Source organism: Macrosteles quadrilineatus, unplaced genomic scaffold (assembly GCF_028750875.1).
Source record: "Macrosteles quadrilineatus isolate MER2022 unplaced genomic scaffold, UCM_ALF_1.0 Scaffold_1__1_contigs__length_201487025, whole genome shotgun sequence".
Lineage (NCBI taxonomy): Eukaryota > Metazoa > Arthropoda > Insecta > Hemiptera > Cicadellidae > Macrosteles > Macrosteles quadrilineatus.
In genome coordinates, this window is record NW_026542594.1 from 118,397,299 (window position 1) to 118,416,986 (window position 19,688).

The 19,688-nt window shown below is 34.8% G+C and overlaps 1 protein-coding gene across 6 annotated transcripts in view; it reads right to left on the reverse strand.

Moving 5' to 3' along the window:
* The window catches only part of LOC128983843 (uncharacterized), a 44,281-nt gene that overhangs the window by 22,681 nt on the left and 1,912 nt on the right, over positions 1-19,688 (reverse strand). For all 6 annotated transcript variants that reach the window (XR_008489964.1, XM_054403137.1, XM_054403140.1 and 3 more), the window contains one exon: positions 376-491. Coding sequence is in view for 5 of the 6 variants with exons in the window: in XM_054403137.1 (XP_054259112.1) it covers positions 376-491 (116 nt within the window). In the remaining variant the exon portion in view is untranslated. The remainder of the gene's footprint in view (positions 1-375; positions 492-19,688) is intronic.

A 19,688-nucleotide genomic window follows, 5' to 3' on the forward strand; every position in this document is an offset into this window, starting at 1 on the left:
TTTTATCACAATGAAAAAACTACTTCATCAAACTTCAAAAAATTACCTGATATTTCGTATTCTATTCAATTTTCCAGTTGCAACTTTGTTGATGTCAGACAAAGTATTGTTTGTGTAGTGAATGTAATGTTTATGTCAGGAAAAGTCAGCTGATCACTATTTGTTTTTTGTTGTGTGGAAATTGACGATTTGCCAAGATCTCAGCTGTATGGAAAGTTGTTATTTCAGAATACAGAGTGATGAGAAATGTATTGTTCATTTGAGGTAGGCCTAACACATTTTTAGATCAAATTAATAACTCAGTAGGGTCAAGGTCAAGTAAAACACGCACATACACTAATATTTGTTTTAAAACACATCTGCAATCAAACTTACCCTTTCTTCCGTAATCCCATGGTTTACAAGAAAAACCAATCCTTTGCTTGTCAATGATCTGTTTAACTGATCTGCAATTTTCTTCAGCCATGGTTTAATAGGGGTTGTTACTGGGCCTGAAAAATAACCAATTCTCAATGGGATACTTCTTTCACAAATTCTAACTTACTTACTATCAACATAATGGCTTTTAGCTATAACAAAGAGGTTTGTCATGTGTTATGACTATCTCAGACACATGCATTGATTTTTTCACCTTTGTAACCTAAAACTGAATTACTATCTAGATTAAAGATATTTTGTTTCCCAATATGAAAAACTATATTGTACAGCTCATTGTGTGAGTGAAACCCCAAAAAAAGATGTGCAGTAGCAAAGAGGCTAGTGCACATGGTCAAGCGGAAGACAGAGGCAGAAAGGCCGCTGAGCAATGCAATTCAACAGCAATTCCCATTTTTGAGGGTAATTTTTTCAAAAGTAAATACCCCCGCTGCAGCAAACCTGCCGACTAAGCGAATTTCCATTTGTATGAAATGATTTGCAGTTAAATATATTTTAATAACATTAGGTTTAACAAGTACCTAGGTTTGCTGCTACAAGGAAACTAATAAAGTGTGTTTTTGAGTAAAATATTGATAGCTTAGTACAAAATAAATAAATTTGCCAAGTTTGATCAAAATATATCCATAAACAAGCAAACTACAACATTTGACAATATTCTCCATAAGAATAACATGGGAATTTTAAATTTACAATTTTTTTAATTTTCTCCGTTACTAAAAATTGAACAAAAATTCTTTTATATACTAAATTATTTGTTTTTTTAAGCTCTCAGCAGCTCTTTAAAAAGTTCTAAAGAGAAATCGGGAAATTTTGTGTTTTGAGGGTCAAAAGTGAGAAAAACCAATTTTTACCCCATAAAACCCCCCGTAAAGCCTCGTTCGCATGGTTCGATCGTGCTGGTTCACGACCTCATTCAAGTTTATCCCGCTTTACACCTTTAAACCAAATTTCATCAAAATCGGGCAAAAATTACTCAAGTTATCACGTTCACGGACATGTATATATATATATGTCTATATATATATACATAATTATATAAAAATTTGAACGAATGGTGTTTTTGGCCTCTGGGGACATCAAAATGAAAAAGTAAATCGGTCCTGGGTCTAGGTCTTACCGTGCCACCTACGGTAATAGCTACTTCCCTATAGGGAAATTCGCTAAAATGAGATTTGACTTAAGTCAAGGAACTTATGATAGCGTAAAAGTGTGTTATTCATTGAAAGGTTTTATCATAGCGTGTATGGCTTTCAAACAATGTATGGTATGCAGTCCTCGTTGCCTCAGGGGTACTAGTCTCTTTGATTCGTTTTATGGCAAAGCGAGCTGGCCCGAGTTTTGGCAAAGACAAGCTACATGACGATCCCAGGATAAATTTTCATCAATTATGATACCTAGATGTTTGATTTCTTCAGCTGCTGTCAGTTTGGGCATTTCAGATACTGTAGACTTTTTATTTCCAAAAGTAATTTGCTTGGTCTTACTTTCATTGAGGACTAAGTCATTTTTCATACACAGTAGTCCTGTGTCATATTGAGAGCAATATAGGAGTTTACTTCTAGTTGATCTATGTTTCTGATTGCTGTAAGCAGCACAGTGTCGTCTGTATACATGACCATCTTGCTGTATTCCTCAAGGTGTTCCAGGAAGTCATTAATAAACAGCCCAAACAGAACTGGCCCTAGGACAGAGCCCTGGAGAACTCCTCTGCTAGTCTTAAACTCTATGCTTTCATTTCTTTCAGTTTCACAGGAAGTCTAGAATCAAATGTTTCACTTGCACAAGATAATTCATTGTTAAAAGGAATATAAATGCCTTCAGGAATCAGTGACTATGTATTTTCAATTTCTGGCCTGGTTTATCACATGGCCTGGGAATTTAACTACATTTTTCAATATATTTCGACAGAATTTCAATTAGCTAGGAATGACTAAATTAGAAGTTTTCATAAACATCATATACATCCATAATAGGCCTATTTTCTGCTACCTACTTAGACTCTTTTCATCATTGTAAGTATTCTGATTAGGTCTTTCTTATACAGTTTTTTATCTATGAATAAAAATAATACTAAGCAAATAGGTTGTTTGCAGTATCATGACACATAACATCAATATGAAAGAAAGTTTGTATAGCCTAATAACACCTAATTTTTATGGTATTTTTTGCGATTTTGTGGGTATTTTATAACAATATTTTGACATACTTAAGAGTATAATTTAGTCAGTGAACGGCTACCCTACATCAGCTGTCCTAAAAATTGGTAGTAAAATGTTTGTAAATACTTCTGTAAACATGGGTGACTAAATTATATGCAGTAAGCTGCTCAACAATTCTCTAGTTTATTGGCAGGTTTGAACTAAGGATGTGAATCCAATATTAATAATGTACCAATTGTGTCTTTAATATGCCTATATATTAGGACTCTTAATTAAAATGTAAGTAGGAAAAAGCCGATACTTTAGATAAGTTGTATTTATGTAATTTCATTCACAAACACTCACTGTGAGTTGAGAGCTGCTGTTATAGATAAACGTTATGAAAGATAGGCTAGTGGTTCAAAGTAGTGATGGGGCATTCAAATACAGAATTGAATACAACCAAGGTATTCAAAGATTTCAATACTTCTGGCTGTATTCGAATACAGACATTTTGGCCGGGTTCAATAATACTTTGAAGCCAAACCAATCTAGTTAGAAAAGCTAGAATGAATTCATTCGAATCCGGCCGATCTGTTCCGAGTTTGAATACTCTGAGTACTAGTGTTATGAAAACCTTTGCTTAATTCGCAACAACTTATGAGTTTACTTATTGGAATGGAATCTTCACTGTCTCCGACTCAGGAGGGATCAGTTATTGTCTCAGAAATATGTTGGGGAGGGTCCCTTATTGAATATATGATAGGTGAGAATAAAATCAACCTGACGCTCTGGTTGAGGGGGTGGTGGGGGGGGGGGGGTAAATGCCCCAATTTGCGGTTTTTAGCTTATTACTTGAAAACAGCGTGTCGTAGCTTAAATTGTTCAATGTAAAAGTTAAAGCTTATTAAATTTGATAAAACTTTGGTCATATACATTATCAGTGAAAAACGCATAGTTACAGAGATATCCACGCTCAAAAAGATATAATGTTTGAAAAAAGATTTTTACCTCACATTTTTTGTTAAAATCTTATTTTTTCTCCTTCTATGTTATTTATTCAGAACTATTGGCTGAAAAAAGGTTGTAGAGAATTAAATTTACTTCAATAATATGTACACATATGTAAATATATATGATGTAGGTTAAAAGTTACAGCGTTTTTAAGATTAAAGAGAAAATCGTTAATTACACAAATAGTTGTAAAATCTGGTTTTAGCGAATTTCCCATATAGGGAATAACCTATTACCGTAGTACCCATGGTAAGACCTGGTCATGTAAACCTACGTTTATTCGAACGAGTTCGCGATCCAGCATGATCGGACCATGGGAACGGGGTTTTATGGGGTAAAAATAGGTTTTTCCCATTTTTGACCCAAAAAACATAACATTTAGCAATTTCTTTCCAAACCATTTTGTAGAGCTTAAAAAACAAATAATTTAGTATATTGAAGCGTTATTATGCGCCTAATGGTTACGGAGAAAATTCAAAAAAATTGTAAATTTAAAATTCCCATGTTATTCTTATGGAGAATAAGTAAACTGTTGTAGTTTGCTTGTTTATGAACATATTTTGATCAAATTTGGAAAACGTTTTTATTTCTTACTAACTATTAACATTTTACAAAAAAAACAGTTTTACCCTCCGTGATGCAGCAAACCTAAGTACTTGTTAAACTAATTCTATTTAAATCGGGAATAAATGTTATATTTTTAAGTAGACATTTCAGTGTAAATCAAATCAGTCAAATGGAAATTCGCTTAGTCTGCAGGTTTGCTGCGGCGGGGGTATTTTTATCATTGCACGATTTGTATGGTTTCTTATAATTGTGCCAAACATAATTATATTTAAGGTAATATTTGGTAATAGTTATGTAAATAACGATGTGACAAAATAAAAAGGTTATGTATTTTTTACAATGATCCAAGTTAAAGCAATTAAAACTTACAAAATAAATTCATATTTAATTATAGAACAAATGTTACCTTAGCCTTTGTTCTTGCAATAACAAAGGCTAAGGTAATATAATATAAATCTATAATTAAATATTCTTGTTATTGCCACTGGGAAATACGTTAAAAATGCATATTATAATAAAGATTGATCTTATTCTTTTTCACTGTCTTCTTCCTCATAATCTTCACATTGTAGAGAGATTGTTACATGGTTCAGGCAAGTTCCCTCGCAGGTACATACCTGGGAACAGTGGATGCCGGCTTTCCTGCATCCACACCTGGATCCACATTCAGTAGAGCAGCGACAGAAGATAGATTCCTGGATGCTGGCAGGAGCAGGAGGGTCTACGGTTTTGATCGGGTTGAGAACTCCAATTTCATCTCGAACCCAACCCCATTGTTGAGGATTAAGCGACACATTACCAAGCCACTGTTGAGTTTGTCAATATACTCACAGTGAGTGCTGCTGAGCTGCACTTTTTGTTGGAGGCAAGGTTGATAAATTACTTCTAGCTTTAGCAGAATATTTAACGAATGAAGTGTAGCGATGTTGTTCTAGGTCCCATTTATGTGGGGGGCGCGGTACAAAATGAGGAACATGTCCTCTCCAGCTTTGGTTATGGCAGCCCGGCTTGAAAATAAGTCGTAAAAAGCTTGGGAAATTGTCTCCAATTTTTCTGTTTGGGTTTGGAAAGCTTTAAGAATTGATAGCTTATCCCTGCCAGCTATGGCATTGGTGGTGTCACACCCCGAGAATCCATGCAGAAAAAGTATGCATTTGATGAAGGGAAGCTCCTGCAGTAGTTTGGAGGAGAACAATTTTGTTTCACAGTTACCCCTTCCAGGCTTGAGGAAATAGACAATTTTGTCAAGTGGTCTTAGTGCACATCCTCACCAACAACAACTACAGGGGAATGAGATGTTACCTTGTTCAGTCCACACATGACGATGGAACGATCTGCGTCACCTAGCCTCTATCCCTCTTGCAGTCTAGCTTTGACCAGTAGCTCAATAAGCCTAGTCTTGTTTTTCTTGTTGGAAAGAAAGTTCTCTTGCTTTATACAACTGCCCCACGGAAAATTTCGGACTTGATTTTTGCAAATGTACTAAAGGTTGTAGCAGTGCATAAAAGAAAATGTCCATGAATTGTTTTACGTTATGCCAGAACTGCAAAGGGAACTTTTACTTACCCATTCTGATGAGAGAGGAAGATGAAAAATAATATATGGACCGCACTCTTACATCAATGGCCGATATTTTAGTCTAACCAAAAATAAATAGGACGATGGAGATGTCCTCGATAGTGATTATCAGTTCCAGATGACACCAGGTTTAGAGACAGAAGTTGGACCCTCTCGTCCAAAAGGAGCCAGACCATGAACATTTTAGTATTAAACCTTTGTTTCAATAAATGTTATAAATAAAACTGTTGTGATTTGAATTTTGGTTCTGGTTTAAAGAATCATTTTCCTTATCCGCATTTTCCCTCCTCCCCAATTAAACAGTAAGTAGGCTACAAACCACATTTTCAGGTAACTATTAGAAGTATGTTGATTCCCCTAACAGGCGAGGTTTACATTACTTATTATACCATTTTATATCTTAAATATAGTTATGTTTGGCCTAAACCATTATAAAAACCATGCAAATCATGCAATGATAAAAAACCAAGACTTTGTAATTATTTGTGTAAATCACGATTTTCTCTTCGATCTTAAGAAACGCTGTAACTTGTGACCTACATCATATATATCTACATATTTGTATATATTATTGAAGTAAATTTAATTCTCTACAACTTTCTTTCAGTCAATATTTAAGAAAAATAACAAGGAAGGAGAAAAAAATAAGATTTTAACGAAAAATGTGAGGTGAAAATCTTTTTTCAAACATTATATCTTTTTGAGCGCGGATATCTCTGTAACCATGCATTTTTCACTGATAATGTATATGACCAAAGTTGTATCAAATTTAATAAGCTTTAACTTTTACATCGAACAATTTAAGCTACGACACGCCGTTTTCAAGTTATAAGCAAAAAACCGCAAATTAGAGCATTTGGCTCTGCAGTTCCCCATGTTAACCTTATGAGTATTCATATTTAAAGGGAATCAAAGAGTTTAGCCAGCTGTTTCAACTAAAAGAGTTGGTTCTATGATATGCAAAAGCATTAAAAATTTATAAGATTTACCAACAGGGTGCAGCACTATTATTTGTTTTCATTATTTACGAAAACAGCTATAATTTGAACTAAGCAGCAACAAAAAACTGTGATACACAATGAGAACTGTCAAAGTAGGATTGTTTACAGTTATGTTTATGTTTTTAATTTCATGAATAATTTGTGATATTTTGCGAATTTTTAATAATCTATCTTTCTCTATTGTGTAGGTGAAGTAGTAGAACATTATGGCTATGGTAGATGTGTAATACTATCGCATACCGTAAATTTGAGGAAGCAAATTTTCTCATACCGTGTTTTCTCACATCGCAAACGCAATGATCGGGTATAACTGCAATAAGCATTTTATACTTATTTGCCAACCCGTACGAAGGACGGGTACTCTGCTAGTAAGGTAATAAATTGAAAGAATAACATACAAGTAAGTATCGATGAGGTATTTTTAACATTAGGTATATGGAAATTTCCCTTTAGAAAGGAATTACAATCTTAAAGGGCGATTTATGAAAAAATTGATAGTTTTGCGCAAGGCTACTCGTCATGACAAAAATTTTAAGTATATGGTTTATGGGAGTGTGACTTGTAGTTTTCTTTAAAAGTTCATGGGTACTTTGGGCTTTATATATGGATGTTGATTATATCGCTCTATTATGTACGTCTTGAGTATTTCCATAATCTTTGAGTCGAATCTTTTAAAGTCATTATTCGTTTTAAAATAACGCCTGTAAATACTAGCAAATAGGGCCACTAGTTTCTATAATATCATAAATGATGTATTATATTATTTAAAAAAGGTACTAAAAGCCTTAACAGTGTATTAAGTTAACATGATAAGGGATATTTGACAGCTCCTTTGATATTGAGATTTTCCGCATTCAATGATTTCATAGCGAATAACTTACTAACATATATTACTTAGTCACATTTTTTTACAGATTCAGTAAACGCTTATAACACGTGAGTACATGACCTTTGAAATACAATTGAAATATTAACAGCTGTTTCATTAAAACGTAGTGTAACCAGCGAACACATAACAAAATAGAAGCGCTACTCGGAGCGCAGGAGCGTGGCAGTCTTACTAGCCGACGAAACGGACAAAGATGGCGGCGCTAGCCTACCTGTCGGGGAAATAAATATGTGCACTCGAGTTTGAGCCTAAATATCTCAGAGATGAATAATCCAATTTTGTTGAAACAACAATGAAATATAAGCTGGTTTAAATACATTTAACGTGGTAGCAATAAAAAAATCCGTTTACCAGAAAAACTTATATTGTTGAAAGATCCTAAAAAGTACCGGGTTTTAAGAAACTCTGCACTAACACTGAAGTTTAAAATTTAATTGTAAACAAACCACTGAGCCAATCGGCCTGCCAGTTGCGGGAGAAATTTTTGTTTACAAATATATATCTGTTTAAAAAAACACCTTTGTTCGCATTATTAATCTGTCATATAGGTGTTATTTCTTGTGTCACGACAAACACGATGGTATTTTGAACGAAATTTTTATCGTCTTATTAACGATGTTAGCATACGTTTTAAAAATAAGCATCAGCATAAAAACTATCGTGAGTTAAAATTTTAAAATGCATGGAACTGTTAACAATAAATCTACCAATAAGCCATACAAATTTCGGAAAGATTGGTTTAGTGGTTTGTTTACAATTAAGTTTTAAACTTCAGTGTTAGTGCAGAGTTTCTTAAAAACCGGTACTTTTTAGAATCTTTCAACTGTACAAATTTTTCTGGTAAACGGAAATTTTTTTAATTGTTACCACGTAAAATGTATTTAAACCAGCTAATATTTAATTTTTGTCTCAACAAAATCGGATAATTAATCTCAAGAGATATTTAGGCTCAAACTCAAGCACATATTTATTTCCCCGACGGTAGTCCCGGCGTGTGCAGCGCGCTAGTCGTCTGCTATGCTTGATGAGAATAGTGTAGATATAAAGATAATGATATTAGTGTAAAGGAAAACAATGTAATTGAGGACTTGACGAACAAAGTACTTGGACAATGCGTAGGAGTAAATTTGTTACCAAATAGTACATATTTCTCAGGATATGAAACAATATGGACAAAAATCATTTTTGTTTAGTACCTAATTAAAATTATTGCTCAAAAATATTTCAATGTTAGAGTTCGCTACTACTGTTAAATAAGTAACGAAAGTCTTCACAAAAATAAAATCAGGCAACATCTCAATAAAACTGTAATTTTTCTGGGACAATAAATTACCGTAAGTGTAATTTTACAAATATATTTGGGAAGTTTAATTTAACCTACAGAATTATCTTTAGTTTATCTTGGATGATATTTAAAGCTAATTAGTCCTTAAAAAGTTGTGCTAAACGGTTGAAAATTCGACATAGAAAATATATTTGAAAATTTCTTTAATATATACAATATTACAGTACAACAGTATAAAACATTAAAACACTGCACGCTAAATGCATAGACGACGGCCCGGCGGCGCAGCGGGCGTGGCGCGGAGCAGCGGCAATGGATCCCTTTTGTACCTGATTTTTAAGAAAACCGAACATGATAAAAAATTTTGGTGAATCGGATAGTTAAATTTGGTTATTTATCCGCAACTTTCCCGCTGACGAAATTTCTCTGACCAAAAAATAAAAAATTTCCTCGCAATACAACTTTTTCATGTCTGAATCTGAAAAATTAAACTACATAAGTATTATATATATTTATAACTCAATTACTATCATAACTAATAATTTTATATTAACACCATCGTTTTCCTCAGTATCATATCTACAAGTGTGCAAAATTTCAGAATTTTTTGTCAACTATTAATGTTGTTTATGATCGTGTATTTGTCGCGGGGTTTTTAATGCGAACTGAGCTCGCGGGTCTTGGATTCAGGCTGTATGACGGACCAAGATGGCGGATTTGGCCACACTTTCAGTGCATTTGGTTAAACGCCGTGTCCTCTCTATTATTATTATTATTATGTGCTCGCTGAGTGTAACATTATCTATATGGTCATAATGTAAACAAATACGTGGAGAAAACGTTAAAGGCCACTGGGGCAGAGCCCCAAGGAAATTTACCTCGTTTCTCTATTGATGGCTCATCTACAGACCAAGACCTTTCTTTAGACACCCCTTCCAAGTTTCTACGCCCAGCTGTTCTCTTAAATTAGATGCCACAAGAAAAAACATGTAGAGTATTAAATTCATACTAGGGAACCCGGAGCCGCATAGTATGAAACATAACGTTGAGGAAAACTTTATGCTTAAATTAGAGTAACTTTCTTTGAGTATTATAAAACAACTTGTTAAAAATTGATTTTTTTTAATGTCTCTAATTGGGTCATTCAAGTTCACATACATTTCTGCTCTCAGTTTGTTTTACCTGATTACTTCTAATGAATGCTAAACGCTCTCCTTTAATTCAAGTGGTCATGTCTAAAATATGTTGCAAAAAGGTTTTTCCAGCATAGAGAGAACAGAAGAAATGGTTGCCTCAGTGATAATCTGTTTGCAGTAAATTCAAGGTGGGTCATTTTATTTCTTTAATTTGAGACATCCCTCTAAACCAACAGATTTTCTCCATATAGAAATCCTGAAAAGTGGGGTGATATCAACCATTTAATGTGTACCATTTTGAGGTATATACAACAAACTCTGGGTTACCAACTAGTCAACTAACTATCATCTGTGTTGAATATAGAAGCAACACCTTTGAAAGTTGGTCAAGTGTAATGTCTTTTAATGTGTTGTATTTCAGTCAGAGTATATGCCCAGCATCAGCACATTCCCACATTGTTCAGTAGTTTCTCTTAATTCCTGTCCTCTTAAGTTTTGGAAGCTCGAAACAATGGATTTATTTGTCGAAAGAGGTTAGATAACTCTTGGATACGATTTGGATGAAAATTTTCATCTTCTCTTATTGAACAGTGTATATTATTTGACTCTACTGAATCAGAAAAATAAACTTGACCGTACTTGACTGTAATTCCGTGGGGGTTATTCCAATTCTGTAATGAGCTTGACTGTTGAATACTTTATACTTTATACTTTTCGATGAAATGGCGACCATATTAAATGTAGGTATTTTAAGCCAAGTATGAATGGAGATGAGTGTAGGATGAATGGCGCGGCGCGATCTTGTGGTCTTGTTAGTGACTAAGAATGCGTACACATAAAGCCCTTCTCTTGTATTTAATCTAATATTGAGACTAACAATTACCATAGTATAAGAGTTGTTGAAACTTGTTATTTTAAACTTGAAATGTGTTGATTGTTGGTTGGCTTTCAGTCAATAAACTTTGTACAAGTTTGCTTTTGGAACTGGCAACGTAACCTTGCCGTTGTGATAGCAAGATGTAAATAATCCATTTGCGTTTTTTCTCAATTGAAGTAGAGCAAGTAACAAAAACGTTGACAATAAAAACATAAGTTCCGCCAAGATTTGGTTTAATCTTACTACTGGAGCTTACCTTAGCCAAGGCATTATCATAGTTTCTACAAAAGGTTTTGAGATGTCTCGATCTGTCAGCGTTACCTGTACACTTTTCTTGCATGTATTCATTCAATCTGACATTAAGAAAGTTTACTTTACCACAATGACAACTTAATGTGTATATTCTTCATTTATTTTTTCACTTCCGAAATAAGTTGCAAAGCAGAACTGGCAAATATTAATTAATCTCACCAAGTGAGTCTGTATCTGGATTCCTGACTGTTAGACCAGGCCTCTCTTATTCTACTCTTCTCAAAACAATCTTTTATTAATTGTCTCCTACCTCTGTTTTCAATATTTCTTCTTTGAACTCGATGCACTATCTGTTCCTATAACCTCCTGAATGTTACAAATATCAATATTTGCTCTCAAAAAGCTACCAAGTTTTTTTTTTTATTAAATGCAGTTTTTTTTTTATTTGTTCTGTGTAATTCTAATGGGTAAAAGTCAACCTTTGAGAGAACTATGCACCCTTAAGGGTAAGAATTTTGAATTCTAAAACCTTATTGCAAAACTACAAATTGAGACGAATCTTTTGACACCACAAACGTTTAAATTGGTCCACAAATAAGGGAAGAGTAAGTGTTAACAAAAAAACGGCTTCACTTATTATATATATAATAATAATTATTATATAGATAGATATAGATAGATATTAAATAATTTAACAATAATTAGACGTTTTATTGATAGTAGAAATATTTCAACTAAGCAAAAATCCAAATCTGATGGTTATTACGGAAAGCAGTTTGTTTAGGCCATTGTCAATGTTATCTAACTACAGCAGAACAGGGAGCTAGAGAAGTCACACAACCATAGTCAAGGTCTCTGACAATCAACAACTTAAATTACGTAACATAACTGCTTTGTACCTTAATCAAGCTGGGCCCAGTGCACTGAATGCAAAAAGGACATTTGTTTTTTTTTTCATACATGAGTATTTCTGCTACATCTACGGTTGATAAAAATAAATTTATATTTTTGATCCAGCCACTGGATAAATAACATTAGTTCAACAAGTAGTTACTTTTAAAAGTTTGGTTTCTATGACAAACAAGATTGACTCAATTGGTTCAATTTTAAATAAGATTGTACAATAAGATCGAGAGATTTGTCTGGATATCTACTTATATACTTAAATATTACAGAAAGGGTTTTTCCATAAACATACCTTTTTCACCAGTCCTACAGAACCAATGTTACGATTGAGGTGACATTCTAAAGCCATATGATCTAGCAGAGGGACAAAATGGTGACTAAAAGTCATTTCTTTGGGGCTTTTCCCCCCTAGCATTCGATTTATTCCTTGACTTTTTCTAGACTACTAGTGGCTTGTAGGGACATAAGTCCCTAAAAAGCTCAAGTGTAAAACAAATCATTGTATTTAAACAAACTCAGGGAATCAACTGATCTTTGTATCAGGATAGATATCCCAACACATATCTTTTGCGCAATAAACAGATTGTTGTTTGTCTTCGTTGCTTTTGTTGATGTTATTTTCAATAAATAATTTTAATGCCTCCAGATGTTTAACTCTTCTAAAAACAGCAAACATGTTAGTGAATAAACATTGGTTTACTAAGGTAGCATTGGTCTTTTGGTTGGTGATAATAAAAAGGCTTCCCTGATTAAAATATTAAAAATTGTCCTCGTCAAATATGAAAAGGCAACTAAAGGTGTGTTGAGATAAGCTTAGTTCTTAGTCGAACCCGCTAAATTAGCACCCCGACCCAGTTATTATTTCTAAGGTAATGCTCCTTTTGTAAAGGTTTAACAAAATTAGTGTAAAGTAAAGGCATCCGATTGACCAAACTTAACCCTAGATTTGTTTCTGATCAACATAAAAAAACTACTAGCCTAGTGAGTAAGTTTATGCTGTGGTATTCATCCTAAAGGTGCGATGACTTTACATATCTATAAAAGAGGAACTATGTATGTATATGTGTGTGTGTGTGTATACATTATGGACTCCGAAACCGTTCGACAGATTGTAATGAAACTTTCAGGCATTATTAAACATCTTTCAAGGATGGTTCGAGTAAAGTTTGGTGCAGATCCGTCAAAAGGGCTCTGCCCCAGAGGGTTTTAAGTGGGCCAATGTCAGACTTTTTTATCTAAAATGTTTACAAATAAATATAATTTAAAAGCAGATGTTTACTTTCACCAACTGTTTTGTAGGTTTGAATAATCACAACATTCTGTATTAGCATTATTCATGATTTGAAATAGTGCCACAGTGTTTCTACAGATTGCAGCACAGAAAACTATTTTACTTTTGAATAAGTCCACATCTATTAAACCCCAATCGCAGCACACCTGTGCACTTAACAACGTTTATATTCTCCAATGTTAAATATTAAAACATAAAAACCTTTATCTAAGTACTGTATTATAAACAATAAAAGGGATGACTTTTTTTAAATTTATGACAACAGCTAATTTGCAACCAAAAGGTGAGTGAGCGTAGCGAACGAACATCAACCTGGAGGCGAGTTAGCGTAGCGAACGAGCTAACCTGAAAACAAGTGAGCGCAGCGAACGAGCTCCAACCTAAAGGTGAGTGAGCGTAGCAAACGAACTTCAACCGGGGCGTGATTGAGCCATGCGAATACTTATGAAGTTAAACGGGGCAAAGCCCGTGGGTACAGCAAGTTCTATCAAAAAAGGGCCTAAACAACCGAGCCGTTGATAGATGACTATTTTTCAACTGGTTAGGGTTCCATTACCCAGTTATAGAAACCAATCACAACATTACTTTTCATCAGCATCTTCGACATGCATATTTTTTTTAGTTTTAAGAACCTGAAACTACCTCTAGATTTTACTGTTACATATGGATGCTCCCTTTACTACTGTGCATGCTAGGCTATAGACCAGTGTTTCCCAACCAGTGTGCCGTGGCACACAGGTGTGCCGGGAGGCCTCTGTAGGTGTGCCGCAAAATTTTAAGTAGTTAAAATATTTTTGATCAAGAAAGAAACTTTTAATGAGCAAACGTCGAGCACAAATTTCCCCTAGAACTCAAACCAGGGTTTATTAAATATTTCTCACTCATTATTGGTAAATTCATACAAAATTTTAATCAAGCTCAATGTTTTATTATTATTTAAAACTTTCCACTTAATAAACACTAAATAATGTACACATGTTAGATAACAAATGTGAGTTTTATATTTTTTAACTTATATATATAAATATATTTACTAGTAAAAAATAGGTTTTACGGAGTAAGATGTAATCGAAAAAAAGAGTTTTTTATGCACTTACTAAATGTAATTTTAACCAACAATATTTTGTAGACAAGTGTGCCGTGACTACAAACTTGTTCTAGTTAGTGTGCCCTGAACGGAAAAAGGTTGGGAAACACTGCTATAGACCTATTATTTGAACCTTTTTGCAGTACACAGGCAGTACCTGGTTAAAAAATCTCCAAACAACATTGTTTTTCCGCCCATTTCAATTTGTCATAATGAACAAATACCTGTGCACCTTTGTTCACCTTGTTTGTTCACCGTGGGAGTCAATGATGATGTCAACACGGCCGCGGAAGATTTTCGTTATTTGCCGCGATTGGGGATGACATTTATGACGTTTCCGTGACCAAGGGAGACGACGATAATGTCTACTTAGCGTGGGAGATGTCTAGGATTTTGCCATGATTATGTAAGACTGTGATTACTTTTACGTCAACGTTGGAGGTGACCACACGACCGTAGGAGATGTTCAGAATTTTGCCACCAATACAGTAGAGTCCCATTAGTCCGAAATGGTTGGGACCGGGACATTTCGGACTATCAAATATTTCAGATTAAAGGTTTTTTTGTATTTAGTTTATTTTTTTGAAAATTTGTAATTATTTTTTATTTTTTTTATTCAAAATTGTTTTTGTTTTAGGACCCTAGGCACGTGTCTGGGATTGTTTTTCACAATTACTTAAGGCTAGAACCATTGGCGTCGTCAGCATCAGAACTTTGAGGGGACAAATATAGGCGTGTCAGTCCTTCCGGGGGGTTTGGAGGGTATTGAAAACTGCCTCTGAAAACACCGTTTTTAAGCATGGATTTAAAGAAAATACATAGTATTTCCTATCAAAAATGTCTATATAATTAATATTTATAACTATTTTGTCATATAAAAACATGTGTAAAGTTGTTATGTGACAAAACAAAATACTGAGAGAGGTTAGGTCAAACTTAGGTCAAATCAAAACAAAGTAACATACAGCTGCAAACGAGTGCAGAGGCCGGAGAGGAAGAAAACATAGAGAAAACACAAAGAGGGCGAAATTGCTCGCCTTTATGCCATTCAATTACTATACAACGTTGTATTGTTATTTTTATGATTATAATACCATAGGCACACTTATTTATTCTAATAGTTATAACGGTTTAAGAGGACCTTAATGATATGTGAAATCTGTCAGTTTGACGTACATTAAGTAAACAAAATTTTTTGAAAAATTGTGACCTTAAAATGACGTTTGAACACAAATCTTAACCCCCATAAATCTTAAACCCACAATCTTAAATTTTTACGAGCAGGTTTTTTATTCAAACAATTTGTTTTTGGCCTCAAAACATATTTAAACATAGAATTAAAACTGATACTAAATCAAATATATACACAGGTATTAAGTAAAAACTTATTATCAGGTTTAATATGCTTTATTTTACACACACACTACTGATATTAAATACAGTCTCTCATATTACAACGTAAACATTAACTTTTCTTTATTTCTTTATTTATCCTTCATGGAACCAAAAACATCTCTCCTAGTTTCACATTTTGAAATAAACAGTTTTGCAACCCGTTTTTCTTCTACCTTGTCTAATACTTCTTTGTGGACGTAACAAACAGCAACATGATTCAATCTTTTTTGAGGCATGGTGGATCTTAGGTAGGTCTTCAATTTCCGCAGAGCACTAAAACTTCGCTCTGCTTCACAACTTGAAGCTGGACACACAAGCATTAGCCTCACCAGACCTTCAACTTTGGAGAATAGCCCCTCACCTCTCTTGTCATAGAGGTCAGAACGTCCTTGGCGTCTTTTAAATTCTGCACCTTGTTTCTTAGGTGGAAAAGCTCAAGTTCTGACTTCAACGTTTGAACTTTGATTTCCGGATATGGCGCTAGCACACTGACATCATAACTGTCTCTGCTTAGTAGGACTTTCTCGAGCTCAATCAGTTTTTCTTACCAGCCTGTTCAAGTATACGAGTTTTGAGACCATGTACAGCCGTGTCAATGACTTCAAAGTACTCCCGTCTGAAATGTTCTTCTGTTTAAGTAAACTCGTAGCCGTAGTCATTAGCATATCCCTCAGATATCTTTTTAGGCACTTTCTTTCGTCTTGGGAGCCTTAATTCTTCTAGGCCCAGCTCAGTTATGGACTTGGTACACTCTTCGTAGACAGAAGAAAACTGCTGGTTGGTTCTGAGGTTTTGCAGGCCATTATTAATGAGTTTAACAGATTCATATAATCCAAGCACCGTTTTCTTCTCGCCTTGAAAACTTTTGTTCAGTAGTTCCAAAAGTTCAACAACTTTTCTACCCATAATCAGGCCTAAGTACGTGGTCCCATCTTCAAACACACTCAACAAACCACTGGCTCCTTCGTACTTACGTTCTGTGAGTTCATTCAAAGTTTTAAAAATTAATGGATACTTTTGCAAAATTTCATATATTTGCCCTTTCCGGTATATCCATCTTGTGGGACACAGAGGTTTTATTTTTGCAATATTACTTACTGGACCTTGATCTGCATCTTCAACTATATGTTTGTTTTTATCTTTAGCTTTTGTCTTTGAAAACAATACTCCTAACTGATGAGCCCAATCCATTGCGTTTTTGACAGTTCTTTAAGTTTCACAGCTTGCTTTCATTACTAGATTGACACAGTGAGCACCACAGTGAATGTAGTCAGCAAGTGGTTGTTTCTCTATTACTACCGACTGAGTTCCTTTATGGATCCCACTCATGTTACCAGCTCCATCGTAAGTTTGCCCACAAAGATTGGACAAAGGAAGCTCCAATCTAAGCAACGCGTCAAAAATAAGAGCTGCTATATCTCTTCCACATGTATTTGCCAATTCATAAAAGCCTAAAAAACTTTCATGAGGTTCGAGATCAGCATCAGCCCACTTGACACAAACACTGACCTGTTCATTGCCAGCAATATCTCGCGTCCCATCACAAATGACAGAGTACATCAAAGGGTTGCTTAATTTAATGCTCTGAACTGTACTGGATACTATTTCATTTCTGAATATCTGTATGATTTCGTTTTGTATAGTAGGGTGAGTAGGCCTATAGGTAATATCTTTTTCTAGCCACCGTTTCAAAGACGGCTTGTCCTCACAGCGAACCTTCAATAGTTCCATTAGATTACCTTCATCATTTTTGTGTCCTCTTACTGCCATACCTTGTCTAACGAGATACTTTACACTACTTATTATAGTCATAAGAGATTCTAAAGCAAGTTTTTGTTGTTCGAGTTTAACATGTGAGAGTTGTGACTCAATAGGTGCTTGTAACTGTGAGTATCTTAAAACAGCTTGGCAATGAGCATCACTGGTTTGGTGGTTTCCAAACTTTTCAACAGCTTTTTTCCAGTTACTGAACCCTTTTTCACTAAAAGCCTTATCTGCTTTGGTAGCCAGCGTTTTTGCTGGGCACAACTGAGCATATCTTGTACAGTAAAAACAGCTTACCCCTTCAGCTCCAGCCACATGTAGCCAAGGAAATCTCTCATACCAACTGGTCTGGAATTACAGCACTCTGCCTGAAAGTTTTTGCACCGGAAAATCCCCTGGTAGAATCTGAGGCTGATGCGGAGAAGTGTGACGAATAGAGCAGTCAACTGATGCCACTACGTCTTGGTTGTTTCCTCCATTTTGCTGTGCTTCAACTGATAAGAGAGCAAACAAATGATGATACAGCTCCAGAATTTGATTATGACAATATTTTCTTCTGTGCAGGTGTAATATATGTTCTTTGTCAGTTTCTTTATCTAGGCCCTATAACAAAGTTACATTTTTAATAAGACTTCCGAACTACCTGTTAGAATAACAAATGAAACCAAGATCACTTTTAAAATATTTTCTTCTGATTTAGGCCTACTTTCGGTAGGCCTACCTTATATTTTTTTTTTTTTTTATTCCGTAACATGAAATCAATAACTATCTACGGAAAAATTTGTTTTATCTTTTACAAAATATATAATAGCCTATTTAGGCCCTACTTACCATTGTCCTTTTTTTGTTTTAAAAAAAATGATAGGCTAACAAATTTTGTTGTCCTTCTGCTCGTTTTATTTGTGAAGAAACGGTTCAACGTAGTTCCAAAAATTATAAACTAAAAGAACTATAACCGATACTACCGACAGATAAAACACACGAGGAGAAAAAGGTTAACGTACCTACATCTAAATAGGTACTGTAGTATCAACAACTACCGACTGAAACGCGAGAAGCCGAGAAGACGAAGCGACGTATAGACAAAGCGTCTACGCATCCAGTGCAACTCCAGGATAGTGGATCGGAACACCCCCCACCCCCCCCCCCCCCCACCACTGCACCATGTCGTATGCTTCCGAATCATATGGCGAAGCGAGCACCTTGCTTGCGCTGGCAGCGATCGAACGGGTGAACACGCATTCTGTGTTCACAAATTCTGAACACAATTCCTTTTAAAATTTGCGATGGGGAAACAAAACTGACTTTTCAAATATTGGGGGGGGGACGTGTCACCCATGTCCCCTGTGGCGGCGACGCCCGTGGCTAGACCTAACTTAGTGGCTGCAGCATTATCACTTAATAAAATCCATTTGTGATTTGGCGGGATTGGAACCCGGGACGAAAATGAAAAATGTTAATAAACAATAAAAACTTAACTCAACTTATTAACTTAACTTAATATTAACAAAAATTGTGAAATATTACTAACATACTCTAGGTACAAAAAAAGTCTATCTTGCCCAGCTGATACACTTTGACAAGGTACAGCAGCTAACTGTGTTAAAAGTTTAATTTACAAACATTTTAAAACATTTTTTAAAAAAATATTTTTTGTTTTTGGATTAAGCGGACTTTCGGATTACCGAAGTTCGGATTATCGGGACTCCACTGTAATAATGTTTTCATGGCCTTAAGGAATGATGATAATAAAAAAATTAGCCTATTTTAAAAAGATTAGGCTATTATTTTTTCAACAATAGCTCACTGAACTTTGGAACTATTAGAAATACAAATGTGATGTATAGGCCTATTGATGTATATACGTAAGCTGCAAGTCTTAAATTGGTTATAGTTTTGTGGAACTAAACACGCAAGAACTACCTAATTGTGAATTGTGAATTGTTCACCATTTACGAGGGAATCTGGAAAAACTTTGAAAAACCTGGAATTTCACTTTTTGTGTGTTTTCTAAATGTTAAACATCAGTGCTCAGTGTTTGTTCAATGTTCAAGTTACGTGTTTATTAGT